We start from the raw sequence: 17,807 nt of genomic DNA on the forward strand, positions 1-17,807 counted from the left end.
CCTGGCTGCCAGAACAACACTGCAGACTTTGGGAGGAAGGTCGAAGGCTCTCAACTGTCGCCATTCAATCTCCATGCAGGAAGGCGGAAAGTTGACAGGTTCAAGTGGGGGATCCTCCCCTGCTGCTGCGGTAGAAGATCTTCCCGAAGGGGCAGCCTGATTGGAGGATCGATGCTCAAGTGCAGAAGCTCAGGATACTGTACTCTCCTTGCCCAGTCAGGAGCCACAAGGATGACTTGGCCCAGGTCGTTGCTGATCTTCATGAGAACTCAGGGCAGGAGTGGTGTGGGTGGAAAGGCATGCCGGAGGCGTGGGCTCACTCAAAATAAAAAGCATCTCCAAGAGATAGCTGCCTTGGAAACTCCAGTGCGCCAAACTGCTGACACTGCACGTTCTCTTCAGAGGCAAACAGATCAAACCAAGGCTCTCCCCACTGCTGAAAGACACCTTGCGCCACCTCCGGATGAAAACACCACTGATGATCTGCTAGGCATCGACAGATGAGTGTGTTTAGAGAACCTGCCAGGTGTTGAACCACCAGGGATATGTCCTCCTGCTCTAGTGATGCAGAGGGTTCACGAGCCCGCCGAGCCCCTTTTGCTGCAGTACCACATGAGTGGTGTTGTCCATGACCACCTGCATTACCCTTCCCTTAATGAAGGGTAGAAACGCTTTCAATGCCCATCGGTTCACTCGGGCTCCAGCATGTTGATGTGGAGTTCTGACTCAGCCAGAGACCAGAGTCTTCAGATTTCCAACTCACCCAGATGGCCGTCCCATTCCAGGAGTGAAACATTTGTGACTACAGTCAATTCTGGTTGGGGAAGGGAAAGGGGTCTACCTCTAACCCAATCGCGGTTTGTGAGCCACCACATGTCTTTCACAGTTTCCTTTGAGATCTGGACCATGTCAGAGAGATTCCCCTGATGCTGTGCCCACTGGAATTTCAGGTCCCACTGCGGAGCCCGCATAAGCCACCTGGTATGTCTCACTAGCAGGATGCAGGAGGCCATGGGTTCAGCAGCCTCAGAGTCACTCTCAAAAAAGTCTAGGACAGAGGCTCAAACATCGATATCATCGCCTGAATATCCTGGACTTACTGTTCGGGAGGATAAGGGCAAATTTGCACTGTGTCCAGAACTTCTCAAATAAAAGGGAGCATCTGAGAGGGAGTCAAGTGTGACTTGGGCACGTATATAGTGAACATCAGCGAATGCAGGAGATCCGCGGTAGTCTGGAGGTGAAAAATGATAGCCTGGGGCAAGCCCGCCTTCAACAGCTTGTCGTCGAGATAGGGGAAGACTGAGACCCCCTTGATCTCCGCAGATGAGCTGTGACTATTGCCATCACCTTAGTGAACACCCGAGGGGTGCTGGTAAAGCCAAAGGGGAGCACAGTGAAGTGATTGTGGCCTATAGTAAACCACAAGTAACATCTGGGGGCAAGCAGGATAGGAATATGGAAATTAGTGTCCTGGAAGCCAAACACTATCAACCAGTCCCCTTGGTCTAGGGTAGACAAGACCCGAGCAAAGGTAAGCATCCAGAATTTCTCCTTTTTGAGGAAGAGGTTGAGGGTTCAGGGGTGTAGGTTGGGCCAATGACCCTTGTTCTTTTTGAGTATCAAAAAGTAGTGGGAATATGATATTCTGATAATTAAACCCTCTCTATGGCTCCCTTGGCCAAAAGATCTGAGACTTCCTCGCAGAGCAAGGATAGATGATTCTAAATCAGCCAATCATGTTGGTGGAATAAGGGGAGGGGAGGATTCGTTGTACCGGCAGGTCCAGCTCTTGAGCTCCCACCTGGTACATAGGAACCATGTCTTGAATGATCCATGTCCTCTGTGGAGTAGGGAAAGCTTGAAACAAAATAGTATCTAGTACAGCTTCAACGATCAGGGGGAGTTGGGAAGGGTCTATGTAAGATTTGCAAGAACTGATCTAAAATTGCAAGTCAAGCATCAAGAGTATATGGTGAGGTATCAACCCAGGTAAACAGGCTTTGATGAGCCAGTCGTTCAGATAGAGGAACAGTCTTCCCCGCTCAGTGAGATGGCCCACTACCGCTGCCATCATCTTTGTGAAAACTCAAAACGCCAAGAACAACCCAAAAGAAAGCACTGAATAGGTAATGGGTAAATCCCACCATAAGCCAGAAGTACTTTGTGTGTGCAAGCAGGACTGGAAAGTGGAAGTACCAGTCTTTCAGAATTAATGGTTTAAGGAAGCCTGTTTTACCGGTCCTGAACCTCTGGCTTAGGGATGCTTGCTCTTTTTACTCTGCATCTGCAGCTCAAGGAAGAATTTATGCCTGCTGACCATACAAGAAAAGAGTGCATTGTAGGAAGCTGGCCTGGTGTGTGGTGAGCACCTATGGTGTTATCACCTTTTAACAGGTATTCCCTATGAGTGAAGTGTAGGCAGTGTCTAGTAAGACCGGGCTCTCTAGCGGTAGCTGTGGATGAGCAGTCAAGACTTATCTAGGAGACATGCAAAGCTTCTGCAATACCACTACAATCACAGTGCACTTACACACATGAAAGAATCACACAGTGTTACAAAACTAAAGGTACTTTATTGTATTAACACAAATACTAAAATACTGAATAGGTAAAACTGAAGAGGTAAGTAAACACTATTATGTGCACAGTCAGTGACTAGCATAGAAAATAGTAAAAACAATTGTAAAAAGTGAAGGCCCTAGGGGGCGACCTAACTATATACTAAGTAAGTGGAATGTGAAAGGCAGTTCCGACACCCAAGGAAGTGGAATGAGTAGAAGGGAGCTGGAGGAACTAGGAAACTCAAAGATAACCATCAGGCTGCCCCCACAGCGACCAGGAGAGAAGAGGTAAGCACCTGGTTTTTCCCCAAACCCACAGGAAAACTTTGGAAAAGGACTGTGCAAGACCTAGACAAGACTGAAAGAAGCCAAAGGGGACCAAGTCTAATTTGAGTTGAAGTGTCCGGCTGTGGCAGGAGCCACTACCCACCCTTCTGTGGATGCAGGACCAGGTCGACGGTGGATCAAGAAAGTCAACAGTGCAGCACAGGAGCAGAAGAGGAGTTCTAGAAGTGATGCCAGTGATGTCCCACGTCAGCAGTCATGATGCAGTCAGTCAGTGGTGCTGGAAAACCACTACCAAGTCCTTGACAAATGCAAGATTTGGAGAAGAGGGTTTTACAAGGCTGAAGTGGACCAGAAAGGCCAAAGGGCCTCAACCCAAGGAGGGGAGTCAGGGTGAACCTCAGCAACTGGGAGAGTCACAAGAGGAGGAGGCAGCCCCCACAGGCGACCAACTGGCAGCAGGCACAGGAGTCGCAGTGAGGCCCACTGAGGACACCTGAAGAGGATTCCCACGTCGCTAGAGAAGCAGGCAGGAGACTGCTTTGCAGGAAGGAGTGCTGGGGGTCGGGGCTACACAGAGCCTCAAGATGCTTTGGAGGAGGAACAAACACGCCTTGGTAGCTGCAAGAGTAGCAGTGGACAGGTGTATAGTCATACAAGGAGAAGCAAGGGCTTACCGTCTCTCAAGTTGGACAACTGGTAGAAAGGAGCAAGGGGACCACTCCAGACCACCACCTGTGATGCAAGATCCAAGCAATTCCGCAGGAGAGAGAACCCAAGCAGCCGGTTGTCGTTGCAGTTGGTGCCTGCGGATGCAGGGGATTGACTCTTTTATTCAAAGGGAGATTATTTCTTACTTGTTGTGCAGACTGAAGACTCGTCGCCCTGAGAGGATGCACAGCCAGGGAGATAAGATATTGCAGTTGCTGGAAGGAGTCAGAGAAACAATGTTGCAGAGCAGAGCCGTCGCTGGAGTTGGAAATTGTTGGTTCCTAGAGGATCTAGTTGCAGTCCCGGTGGCAAAAAGATGAAGTAAACGATGCAGAGGAGTCCTGCTGGAATCCTGCACGTCGAATCTGAGGACCCCACCCAAGAGGGAGACCCTAAATAGCTGAGGAAGTAGGACTGGTCACCTAGGAGGATGACCACCTATCAGGAGGAGGCTGTGACGTCACCTGCTTCACCTGGCCACTCAGATTCTCCCAGGGGCCTCTGCCTACCTAGGCTTCAGGATGGCAGAATCAAGTGGCCACCAGGAGGAGCTCTGAGGACCACCCCTGGGGGTGATGATGGACAGGGGAGTGGTCACTCCCCTTTCCATTGTCCAGTTTCATGCCAGAGAAGAAACCGGAGGTCCCTGGACTGGTGCAAACCGGTTTATGCAAGGAGGGCACCAAATGTGCCCTTCAAAGCATACCAGTGGCTTGGGGAGGCTACCTCTTCCAAGCCATAAAACACCTATTTCCAAAGGGAGAGGGTGTTGACTCCCACTCCCACAGGGAATCCTTTGTTCTACCTTCCGCTGCCTGAGCTGGTCAAGCAGCAAGAGGGCAGAAACCTGTCTAAGGGTTTGTTCAAGTAGTCTGTGCTGCTGCCTCCCTTCAGAGACTGGTAGAAACAATACTGGGTGCCCTCGTAGGAGCCCACAGGGTGCATGGAATCATACAACCAATACTGGCAACAGTACTGGGGTATGATTCCATCATGTTTGATACCAAACATGCCCAGGTTCGGAGTTCCTATTATGTAGCTGGAAACAGGTAAAATGGCTTTCCTACACTTAAGAAGTTCTGTGTAATGAAGCTGGAGTTCGTAGGGGCACCTCTGCTCATATAGGTGTGCCCTCACCCACAGGAACCTGCACCCTGCCCTCTGGGCTAGGAGGGCCTACCTTAGGAGTGACTTACAGTGACCTGGTGCAGTGACCTGTAGAGAAGGGGTACATGCACCTTTTCATGCAGGCTGCAATGGCAGGCCTGCAGACACATTTTTCTCGGGCTCCCATGGGTGTCACAATACCTGCTGCAGCCCATGGGAAACCCCTGGTGCCCCAATGCCCTGGGTACCCAAGTTCCATATACTAGGGAATTACATGGGGGCACCAGTATGCCAATTGTGGGGTGTGCAATGTCCTACACAACCAAATCTAGAGGGAAGGAGCACAGTCACTGGGGTTTTGGTTAGCAGGATCCCAGTGAACACAGACAAAACACACTGACAGCAGGCAAAAGTGGGGGTAACCATGTCAAAAAGAGGGTACTTTCCTACATGCATCTCATATCCTGTACTTGAGAATAAGGAAATCATGAGCTGCTTCTTCTATGGACAAGTGGAGTGCTCTGGTCTAACAGCTCTACAAATATCAGTAACAATGATGTTTGAAAGGCCTGGTAAGCAGATTACCAGCATGGGCTGAAAGTTCTTTTTCACCATTCTTATTAAAATAGGTGAATGTGCTGTCTTGCCTATGTAACCTTGGACTTGACTGATCACTGTTTATGTCCTTGATATCTATCTCTCACAAGCCTTCATCCTCCATTACTCTCCATGAATGTCTTCCCAGTCTTTTCTTATGCCTGTCTCATTCACAGCTCCCATCGTCTCAGGTGTACTTCAAAGGCTTAGAAGGTATAGATCCTTTTCTTGATTAGAGATGAATTGCGAGTGAGTATGTGAATGGGACCACACAAGCTTTCATGATGTGCCGGGGCATGTGAAAGGTCAGACGCACCCAGGGAGAATTGAATTACATGGTTTTTAGAGAGGTGCCTGCAAGTTTTACCTTTAAGCAGAGGTGCAGCTATCATATGGGAAATAGGTAGAGTGGTACCATGGCCAAGAGTTGAGGGTTCTGCAAATCCACACATACAGCTGCCTTTTACTACCAAACTGATTAAGTGGTAATTATCCTTGCCTACATAGTTGCCCATGGCACCCTTTCACTGCCACTGCTGTGGGAAGAACCTGAAAGGGACTCTCTGTAAGAAGTATTTGAAATCCCATAAGGAAAGCACACAAAACACAAATTTTTGACTCCTTTTATATGACCTGCAGCCCAGGGGACAATCCAAATCATCAGCATGAAATGCCCTGAAGCTCACAAAACTCACTATTAGCAGTCATTTGAGTGTTGTTCTGTCATTTTTTCAGGAGGTGGGCAACCATTCCATTTACAATGCTTTGAGATATTCCACACATTTCATTCCCAATCGAGAATATGCGACCCAATGGCAGAATCAAAATATAAAGCTAGTAGATGAACTGTGCAGTCAAAGTTGGACCAACAGCATACCAACGTTCTCTCCTGTCAGCACCCAAAAACTAATTTATGACAAAAACCTTTTCTTACCCCACCACTAAGTGATAGAATAATGCTTAGCTTGTGAATCTTGAATGGAACTAAGATGAATTTACAATAGTGTAGGCAACCGTGTCAAAGCATACTCCACCTCGTTGTCCACAGCTTCGGAATCTTCAGGATCTGGAATGGTCTGAAGCATTATTTCACACTCCTTATTTTCTGCAGGAGTTGAAGCCGCAACAGGGGCTTGGCTTGATTGACAATTTCCAGTGCTAGCAGTTGATAACTAATGAACAAAAATGAAAACACACAGTAGAAAGGAGGGAAGCAGTCATTTGACAAGAGTCATGGACAAAAAGGCTGAAATCACATTACAATTACTTTTGATTTAATGGAGTAAAATTATGTACGGTTACTAAAATTAGAAGCCTTAACAATAAAAGGTTCTGGAACGGATGTCAAACTGAAAGGAGTCTGATATGGGTCCTTTACTTCATGATCTAATTTACATTTTAGTGGGGTTAGAACAGGAAAGCTCAAATAATCTGCCACCACCTTTTGTAATGTTGAGAAATGTTCTACTGTATGCATAAGCCCAAAATTCAGAGACCAAGGACATATTTTGCAACCCCTTGGACAGTTGTTTTACGGTCTGTTGTGATCACCACCGCACTGGGAATGCTAGTCTGTAAAGTAGCCAGTGAGAGTAGTCAGTTTCAACACATTTATGTTGCATGATCACTGTTGCTTCCCACCTGCCCTTTCGCTCTCAGGCCCTGAATGTCAACCGGTCATCTTGCCAACGTTCTCCACCAAAAAAATCACAACCTAGGATTGAGGGTCCATGAAAACTCATTACTGATAGAATGTGCATGCCACCAATTTAACAAGACTTTTTTTTTTACTGTTACTACCACAACTAACAGAACGTGCAATCATCCTCCATTTCTGACGTGCATGTTTGTGTGTATTCTTGTTGTGGGCACATACCAACCCAATGGGAGCGAATCTAGACAACCTATTTAGGAAAAGCCAACCAGTTCTACCAGATCTCGAGCCAGGTACAGAGACCAAACTGAGGCTAAGAACTGCACCATCTCCCTCTCCTTGGACTAGGTGACTCAGACAAGTGGACACCATAACATTGTGGCGAGAGACCAGCTCAGATTCCTTTTCTCTGCTACTCTTGCAAGAACACTCAGATTGCAAGATTTCTCTTGACCTGCCATGGTGCCAAACTGGGGACCTCACATCATCCTTACAAGACATTCAAAATGAGGTGTAGGTGGGACTTTTGATAAAGGCTGAGGTGGCTGTTGCAGATCACCTCTCCTAAAAGAGCCTGTTGCAAGGGACGAAACCGGTCATTAACCTCCACTGAAAAATCAATCACCACATCTGGAAGATCCAGAGGAGATGGTAAAAGTGACAAAACCTTTTTCAAATCATACAAGTGGAAGGTGACCCAGTTTTCACCAACAAAATAAGTCTCCAATGCCAAAATGACACTTCAACATCAAGCCAGAGCACTGGAACCCTCTCAATGTTGATGCATGGGAAAGCTCTTTCATGTTGAGCAACTCAACATGGGGAAGGATTAGGAGTGCCACTGACCATGATTAGCTGCTTACTCAACTCTAGAAGGCTAAATTGCTTACCTGCAATCCTAGTTCTCTTCCAGGGGAATCCTCACCAAAGTCATAAGCACTGAACAGTCTCACCCATGTGCAGGCACCCTGGAGGACATCTTCTTAAATATAAAGATAGATATATCACTTACCCAGTGTACATCTGTTTGTGGCATGAGACGCTGCAGATTCACATGCTGTACATTATCCTGCCATCTAGTGTTGGGCTCGGAGTGTTACAAGTTGTTTTTCTTCAAAGAAGTCTTTTCGAGTCATGAGACCGAGGGACTCCTCCCTTTCGGCTCCATTGCGCATGGGCGTCGACTTCATCTTAGATTGTTTTCCCTACAGAGGGTGAGGTAGGAGTTGTGTATATAGTAAAGGTGCCCATGCAATGGAGTGAGTATGTATGTACATAATGTGTATCAAAATAGTATATATTTACAGATTTACAAGTTTCATCAACTTATAACGGCTACAGGCTCCCGGGGAGGCGGGAGGGCGCATGTGAATCTGCAGCTTCTCATGCCGCGAACAGATGTACACTGGCTAAGTGACATTTTCCGTTCGATGGCATGTGTAGCTGCAGATACACATGCTGTGCATGGACTATTAAGCAGTTATCTCCCCAAATGCAGTGGCTTAGCCTGTAGGAGTTGAAGTTGTCTGAAATAATGTTTGTAATACAGCCTGTCCTACTGTGGCTTGTTGTGTTGTTAACACATCTACAGAGTAATGTTTTGTGAATGTATGAGGCGTAGACCATGTGGCTGCCTTACAGATTTCTGTCATAGGTATATTTCGTAGAAAGGACATTGTGGCGCCTTTTTTCCTAGTGGAGTGCGCCTTTGGCGTAATAGGTAGATCTCTTTTTGCTTTACTATAGCAGGTCTGAATACATTTCACTATCCATCTGGCAATGCCTTGTTTGGATATTGGACTTCCTGTATGAGGTTTTTGGAAGGCTACAAACATTTGTTTTGTTTTGTTCTATCAATATAATACATTAGTGCTCTTTTAATGTCTAACGTAAGTAAGGCTCTTTCGGCTACTCAGTCTGGTTGTGGAAAAAAGACTGGGAGTTCCACTGTTTGGTTTAGGTGGAACGGTGATATAACTTTTGGTAAGAATTTGGGATTTGTACGGAGAACCACTTTATGTTTATGTATTTGTATAAAGGGTTCTTGTATAGTAAATGCTTGTATTTCACTTACTCTAAGAGATGTGATAGCTATTAGGAAGGCTACTTTCCATGTTAAGTACTGTATCTCACAGGTGTGCATGGGTTCAAATGGTGGACCCATGAGTCGTGTCAATACAATATTGAGGTTCCACGAGGGGACTGGTGGTGTTCTCGGGGGTATGATTCTTTTTAAACCCTCCATAAATGCTTTTATGACTGGGATTCTAAAAAGTGATGTTGAATGTGTAATCTGCAGATAGGCCGATATTGCTGTGAGATGTATTTTGATAGAAGAAAATGCTAGTTTAGATTTTTGTAAGTGTAATAAATAACTTACAATGTTTTTTGCGGAAGCATGTAGTGGTTGAATTTGATTATTATGGCAGTAATAAACAAATCTTTTCCATTTTTATGCTTAACAATGTCTTGTAGTAGGTTTTCTAGCTTGCTTTAGGACCTCCATACATTCTTGTGTAAGGTCTAAATGTCCAAATTCTAATACTTCAGGAGCCAGATTGAGCGATGCTGGATTTGGGTGTCTGATCTGCTGTTTGTGTTGAGTTAACAGATCTGGTCTGTTTGCTAGTCTGATATGAGGTACTACTGACAGGTCCAGTAGTGTTGTGTACCACGGTTGGCGAGCCCAGGTTGGTGCAATTAGTATTAGTTTGAGTTTGTTTTGACTCAATTTGTTTACCAGATAAGGAAGGAGTGGGAGAGGGGGGAAAAGCGTAAGCAAATATCCCTGACCAACTCATCCTTAACGCATTGCCCTTGGACTGAGGGTGTGGATACCTGGACGCGAAGTCTTGGCATTTTGCGTTTACTTTTGTTGCGAATAGGTCTATTTCTGGTGTTCCACAGCGTAGAAAGTAATTTTGTAGTACCTGGGGATGAATCTCCCATTCGTGTGTTTGTTGGTGATCTCGACTGAGATTGTCGGCCAACTGGTTTTGAATCCCTGGGATATACTGTGCTATTAGGCGAATGTGATTGTGAATCGCCCAATGCCAAATCTTTTGTGCTAAGAGACACAGTTGTGATGAGTGTGTCCCTCCTTGTTTGTTTAGGTAATACATTGTTGTCATGTTGTCTGTTTTGACAAGAATGTTTGTGGGCTATTAGTGGTTGAAATGCTTTCAATGCTAGAAACACTGCCAACAGTTCTAAATGATTTATGTGCAGTTGTTTTTGGTGAGCGTCACATTGTCTCTGTATACTGTGCTGGTTGAGGTGTGCTCCCCACCGTATCATGGAAGCATCTGTTGTGATCACGTATTGAGGCACTGGGTCTTGGAATGGCCGCCCTTGGTTTAAATTTATAGGATTCCACCATTGAAGAGAGAAGTGTCTCTGGTGGTCTATCAACACTAGATCTTGAAGTTGACCCTGTGCTTGTGTCCATTGTGTTCCTAGGCACTGTTGTAAGGGCTGCATGTGTAGTCTTGCGTTTGGGACAATGGCTATGCATGAAGACATCATGCCTAGGAGTTTCATTACAAACCTCACTTGATAGTGTTGGTTTGGGTACATGTTTAATATAAAATTTTGGAAGGCTTGTACCCTTTGTGGACTTGGAGGGGCAATCCCCTTGTGTGTGTTGATTGTTGCTCCTAAGTATTGTTGTATTTGGCACGGCTGTAGATGTGATTTTTGGTAGTTTAGGGAGAACCCTAGTTTGTGTAGTGTTTCTATGACGTATTTTGTGTGTAGAAGACACTGTGTAAGGAAATGCCTCCTTGGCATGGTTACCCCCTGACTTTTTGCCTTTGCTGATGCCAAGTTATGATTTGAAAGTGTGCTGAGGCCTGCTAACCAGGCCCCAGCACCAGTGTTCTTTCCCTAACCTGTACCTTTGTTTCCACAATTGGCACACCCTGGCATCCAGGTAAGTCCCTTGTAACTGGTACCCCTGGTACCAAGGGCCCTGATGCCAGGGAAGGTCCCTAAGGGCTGCAGCATGTCTTATGCCAGCCTGGGGACCCCTCACTCAGCACAGACACATTGCTTGCTAGCTTGTGTGCGCTGGTGGGGAGAAAAAGACTAGAATCTGGAGATGTATTTCCCACTCGTGAGTTTGCTGGTGATCTCAACGGATTGTCGGCTAACTGATTGCGAATGCCTGGTATATATTGTGCTATTAGGCGAATGTTGTTGTGAATTACCCAATGCCAAATGTTTTGTGCTAAGAGACAAAGCTGTGACGAGTGTGTCCCCCACTGTTTGTTTAGATAACACATTGTTGTCATATTGTCTGTTTTGACAAGAATGTGTTTGTGGGCTAGAAGGGGTTGAAAGGCTTTTGGTGCAAACAGTTTTAAGTGATTTATGTGGAGTTGTTTTTGCTGATTGTCCCACTGACCTTCTATGCTGTGATTGTTGAGGTGTGCTCCCCACCCAATCATGGATGCGTCTGTTGTGATAATGGCGTGAGGCACTGGGTCTTGAAAAGGCCGTCCTTTGTTTAAATTTACAGGGTTCCACCATTGAAGCGAAGAGTTTGTTTGGCGGTTTATCAACACTAGATCTTGGAGTTGACCCTGTGCCTGCGTCCATTGTTTTGATAGGTACTGTTGTAAGGGCCGCATGTGTAGCCTTGCGTTTGGGACAATAGCTATGCATGAGGACATCATGCCTAGTAGTTTCATCAGAAACCTGACTTGGAGTGGCAGTTTCTCTGTGTGTTGAGTGTTGCTCCCAAGTATTGTTGTATTTGGGATGGTTGTAAACGAGATTTTTGGTAAATTTATAGAAAACCCTAGTTTTTGTAGAGTATCTATTACGTATTGCGTGTGAACGTGACGTTGTTGAGTGTTGGCTTTTATTAGCCAATCATCTAGATATGGGAATACGTGCATGTGATGTCTCCTTATTTGAGCTGCTACTACAGCTAGGCATTTTGTAAATACCCTGGGGGCTGCTGTTATTCCGAACGGCAACACCTTGAATTGGTAATGTTTGCCTTGTATTACAAACCTGAGGTATTTCCTGTGAGATGGACGGATGGGTATGTGAAAATACGCATTCTTGAGATCCAGTGTTGTCATGTATTCCCCTTGTTTTAGTAAGGGGACTACATTCTGAAGTGTTACCATGTGGAAATGATCTGAATTGATGAAGAGACTCCGTGTTCTGAGAACTAAGATAGGCCTTAACGTTTTGTCTTTTTTCGGGATAAGGAAATACAGGGAGTAAACACCTGTTCCTTTCTGGTGATCGGGTACTAGCTCTATGGCTTCTTTTGCTAGCAGTGCTTGGACCTCTATTTGTAATAGGTCTAAGTGCTGTCTAGACATTTTGTGCGGTTTTGGGGGAACATCTGGAGGGAATGTTGTGAACTCTATGCAGTAACCATGTTGGATAATTGATGGGACCCACGTGTCTGTGGTAATGTGTGTCCAATTGTGGTTGTATTTGGTTAATCTCCCCCCCCATCGGTGATATGTGTTGGGGAAGTGTGACATTGAAGTCACTGCTTGCTAGGGCTTGGCTTGGAATGCTGGTATTTCCCTCTTCCTCTTGGGAACTGTCCTCTGTAGGAACCACAAAACCCCCCTCTCTGGTACTGAGACTGGTAGGTGGGTTTTGTTTGGGAGGTGGATGGTTCTGATGGCTGTTGTCTAAACCCTCCCCTAAACTGTGGTTTCCTAAATGTTCCTCTGTATTGTGAGGAGTAGAGCGTGCCCATGGCTTTGGCCGTGTCTTTTTCATTTTTTCGGTTGCGGTATCCACTTCCGACCCGAATAGCTGATGTTGATTAAACGGCATATTCAATACCGCCTGTTGTATCTAATCCCAGAACTTCGCAGCCATGCATGCCTTCTAATTGTTACTGCTGTATTGACAGTCCGTGCCGCTGTATCAGCAGAGTCTAGGGCAGACCGCATTTGGTTGTTTGATATGGCCTGTCCTTCTTCGACCACTTGTTGGGCACGTTTTTGGTGTTCTTCGGGGAAGTGCTTGATGATGTCTTACATCTCGTCCCAGTGCGCCCTGTTGTAGCGGGCAAGTAGGGCTTGTGAGTTGGCAATTCGCCACTGATTGGCTGCTTGCGATGCCACTCTTTTCCCTGCTGCGTCGAATTTTCGACTTTCCTTATCAGGGGGTGGCGCATCCCCTGATTGTGAATTTGCCAGTTTCCTTGCAGCCCCCACAACCACTGAGTCCGGAGGGAGCTGTTGAGTAAAACACTGGGTCTGACGGGGGCGGTTTATATTTCTTTTCGACCCTTGGCATGATGGCTCTCCCTTTTACAGGTTCTTAGAAGACTTGTTGTGTGTGTTTAACCATGCCCGGTAAGATTGGTAAACGTTGGTACGATGCATGTGAGGATGCCATTGTTAAACAGGAAGTCATCCTTCACCGTTCAGAGTGCATTGTTACGTTGTGTAAGGTTGCTGCTCTCACCAGTACCTGCGTGTAGGACGTACTGTCCTCTGGCGGTGAAGGTTTTGTTGGATAACACTCTGGGCTGTGGTCCGATATAGGTGGGTCGTATAGATCCCAGGGGTCCGCATCATCTTGAGTCATCCCAGTATGTGTGGGTGACTGTGCCATTGGTGTACCCACTGGTGACAACTGTGGTGACTGCAGTGGGGATGTTTGTGGTGAGAAATGTGGTGGTGGTGACTTTTCTCTAACCACTTTAGCTTTTGGTTGCATCTCAGTCCCGTGAAAAGCCAGTTTTCTTTTTGACTTGAGCAGAGGGGGATGGTTTGTATCTTCCCTGTGTCTTTCTGGATTTCTAACCTTTGCTGAGTTTGGTCATGTTCTTCTAAATACAGTTCCTGCTCAAATCTGTGCCTTTCTTTGAGCTGCAGAGAAAGCCCTTTCTCTTCAGTGTAGAAAGACCGTTTCAGCTCCGAAGCCGTTTTTTTCGGTACCGAAATTCCCATCGAAATTGTCTTTTTCGGTTCTGATAAGCTCTTTCGAGGCTTACTCGACTCGATGCCGACTCTTTTCGGTGCCGGTTTCTCGACTGGAGGCAGAAATCTTCTGCAAATCTTTGGCCTTTTTCGGTGCAGATGTTACTTGGTCACCTTCTTTTCTGTGGGTTGAGCCATGGCCTTCTGGCAGTGGCGTCCCAGTGGCCTTTAGTTTTTTGTTGTGACCTTGGGTGTGGGACGGGGCACGTGTACTCACTTTTTGCGCCACAGTCGAAGGTCGATCACAGTCTGATTCATCTGAGTCCGATCCTTGAATGGATATCCGCATCTCTTCTTACACGACTTCGAGATGTTGTTTCGGCTTCGACGCCATCTGTAGTCATCTTGCACGTCGATCCCTTAAGGTCTTCTTGGATCGAAATGCTCAGCAGGCCTCACAAGTATCCTCTCTGTGTTCAGGCGATAAACACAGGTTACAGACCTGATGCTTGTCTGTATAAAGATACTTGGCGTGACACTTGGGACAGAAATGGAAGGGGGTCCGGTCCATTAGTCTTCGACGGCGGGTGTAGTCGGGCCGACCAGGCCTTGCTGAAGTGCAGAAGCCCCGAATGGCCGCAGAAACGGTCTTGTTGTTGGTGCAGATGTGATGATACTAAACCGGTCCTGAACGTAAACAATACGGACGAATTTCGATGATTTTCTAAGTTTCCCGATTCGAACTAAGGAGCGAAGAGGAACACGTCCAAACCCGATGGAGGGAAGAAAACAATCTAATATGGAGTCGACGCCCATGCGCAATGGAGCCGAAAAGGAGGAGTCACTCGGTCCAGTGACTCGAAAAGACTTCTTCGAAGAAAAACAACTTGTAACACTCCGAGCCCAACACTAGATGGCAGGAACAGTGCACAGCATGTGTATCTGCAGCTATACATGCCATTGTATGCAAAAACAAACGGCGCACTCTACTGCCGGTGATGAGGTGGACCAACCTCAAATTAATCTTGTAAAACAAAAAGTTCACCGCACTCCAAAAGCTCCAAAGTTGCAGTCTTTATTAGCAGAATTAAGAAACTACCAATGTGTTTCAACTCAAAAAAGCGAACAAGACTCTTTTTTTAGTTGAAACGCGTTGGTAGTTGCTTAATTCTGCTAATAAAGACTGCAACTTTAGAGCTTTGGGAGTGCGGTGAACTTTTTTCGTTTTTCAAGATTATATATATATATATATATATATATATATATATATATATATATATATATATATATATATATATAGATAGATAGATAGATATATATAGATAGATAGATATATTAGATACACACACACCTACCTCAACATTGTATCTAGTACTTGCACATTCACTGAAAAAATAGGGTTTAGGAACTTTATAGTTGGGCTGATGTTACCCATACAGCAGAACCATAGACATTTAGCAAGTTATACTTACACTAATGTTAAGAAACTATAACTTGTTGCTCAAAGTTACTTTGCAGCAAAAGTTATTGTTTTTTTCAGATAAGTATAACTATAACCGCTGAATTTCTATGGTTCTGTATGGGTCTGGTTCTGTATGGGTAAAACGGCACACTAGCTATAACGTTACTGTAACCTTTGTTTTTTTCCAGTGATTGTCTATGGTTTTTGTAATGCACAAAAGCGCAGCAACTTTCACCCCTAAGGGTCTCTGGGTGCTGAGGGTACCATGTCTCAGTAAAAGAGCCATATATTCTGCCTTTTTTGTTTTGTTTTTTTAAAGTAGTAAGGAGGGAGCTGCGAGGTAGGAGAAGGGAGTGGCCACCGCTGCAGGTGTGATGGATGCGGGTGTTTAATGCGAGGTTGATAGTGGAAAAACGCAGCTGTTTTGCGGGGTGGAAGTTTAGTCTGTGGTTAATGTAGGTCAGTCCTAGATTGTGTTGAGCTTTGAAAGCCAGTGTGAGGATCTTGAATTGGTATCTCTTCTGGACCGGGAGCCAGTGGAGCTCCCTGAGGTGAGGGCTGATGATGGCGCAGTTAGGAAGGTTCAGAATGAGTCTGCCCACTGTGTTCTATAAGGTCTGTAGTCTTGAGTAGCTGGGTGGGGATACTGGCGTAGCGAGCGATGCCACAGTCAAGGCGGCGGGTGACTAGTGTGTGGGTGACGGTGCGTGCGTGTGTGACTGTTTTCCTTGCTTTGATGGGTATCCATTTGACAATTCGACAGGGCATCCAGATTATGGAAGCAGTTCACTTTTTACTTACAGGACAATTGTTTGTTTAGGGAGACGCCAAGGTTGGAGGCATGGTCAGATGGAGTGGGTGTTGGTCCGAGTTCTGCTGGCCACCAGCTGTGATGCCAGATGTTGGTGTTTTTCCAGATGATCAGGACCTCGGTCTTATCAGTGTTGAGCTTGAGGCAGCTCTCTCTCATCCAAGTTGCTACATCGGTCGTGGTGTTGCAGGGGTACGCCACAGGTGATGGTCTTGGGTGCTGAGGTGAAAGGCTGAAGGTGAATGTTTTGAGGGTGGTGTGAGAGAAAAGAGGTGATCCACTTGAGGGCATCTCTTGAGGAGCGTGTGCTGGAAGACAGTGTAGAACGCTGCAGAGAAGTCCGGTAGGATAAGCGCTGCTGTTTCTCCTCAGTCGAGGAGGGCTCTGATGAGTGCAGTCTCCGTGCTGTGGTGTGTTCGGAATCCTGATTGCAATTAGTCAAGCAGGTAGTTTTGTTCTAGGTGTTCTGTGAGCTGCTGGTTGATAACTTTAAAGAAGACTTTGGAGGGGTAGGGTAGCAGGGAGGTTGGTATGTAGTTTGAGGTCGTTAGGGCCGGCGGAGGGCTGCTTTAGGAGGGTCTGACCTGTGTGCATTCATCTATACAGGAAGTTTGCCGTGGCGATGGAGGTGTTGAGGATGCAGGTTAGTACTGAGCTGACTGTGCCTAATCCGAGGTTGAAAAGACAGTGGGGCAGGGGTTTGGTGGGTGCCCCTGAGTGCATTAATGCCATGATGGTCGCTGTGGTCTGCGTGGTAACTAGGTTCCAGGCGGTCATGTGGATGATGATGATTGAGGGTGGTTGTCCAGGTTGGAGGCAGTTGGTTGGGGTCAAAACTGTTGTAGATGGTGGTGATTTTGCTGTGGAAGTAGTTTCAGAGGGAGTCGCAGAGTTCCTGAGAGGGGTGAATGGTGGTTTCTGTGGCTGCAGGACTGATACATTTCTTGATGATTTTGAAGAGTTCCTTAGAGTGGTTGGCTGCGGTGTTGATGCAGGTGCTGATGGCTGCGTTTAGTGTTTCTGACCTCCAAAGTGTGCCAACTTGCTTGTTTGGGTTGTTGGATTTTGCCAGTTTAAGCAGGGCAACTTGGTTGGTGCAACTGGTGATCCAAGTGCTGAAGTTCTCCACGGCTTGGCTGAGATCAGTCGTGGGCTTGGGCTGTCTGGTGCCTAAAGCTTATGTCCATAGGTCTTTGGTTACCTTGCCTCAGCTATGATGACGGTGATCTGTGGTGCTTGGGGAAAGTGTAATGGGCATCGGAGATGGAGAAATGGATGATGTTGTGCTCGGTGCAAGTGAGATTTGTGACGTGGGTGAATTTGATTCTACTGCTGGACATGAAGATTGCATCTAACTTGTGCCCTGCATTGTGCAAGGGTTTGGTGACCAGTTGGGAGATACCGATGTTGCTGAGGTTTTCCAGGAGTGGGTGGGGCCTAAGTAAGAGGTGATAAGGAAGAGGCGGGAAACAGTATCAGGGAACATGCTGCAAGGAAGGTGCAATGTCGATGGAGCAAGCAGGAAGACTGCTGGGCGGCTAGGGAACTGTTACCTGACCCAAGGGGTCAGGCACTTCTCCACATGTTAACATTTCTGCCAGGCTGCAGCCAGCGAGTCAGGGCATTGCTTTTCCCCTGGATTCGGGGTACCTGTTCACTACCACCCACCGCCAGGCCAGAATCGACCGCTGGGCTGACTGTAGGCACA

At 46.4% G+C, this 17,807-nt stretch overlaps 1 protein-coding gene across 7 annotated transcripts in view; it reads right to left on the reverse strand.

Moving 5' to 3' along the window:
- PCM1 (pericentriolar material 1) overlaps positions 1-17,807 on the reverse strand; it is a 713,620-nt gene that overhangs the window by 516,884 nt on the left and 178,929 nt on the right. For all 7 annotated transcript variants that reach the window (XM_069200330.1, XM_069200304.1, XM_069200313.1 and 4 more), the window contains exon 16: positions 6,299-6,436. In XM_069200330.1, the coding sequence (XP_069056431.1) occupies positions 6,299-6,436 (138 nt within the window). The remainder of the gene's footprint in view (positions 1-6,298; positions 6,437-17,807) is intronic.

The sequence above is a fragment of the Pleurodeles waltl genome, chromosome 1_2 (genome assembly GCF_031143425.1).
Source record: "Pleurodeles waltl isolate 20211129_DDA chromosome 1_2, aPleWal1.hap1.20221129, whole genome shotgun sequence".
Classification (NCBI taxonomy): Eukaryota; Metazoa; Chordata; class Amphibia; order Caudata; family Salamandridae; genus Pleurodeles; species Pleurodeles waltl.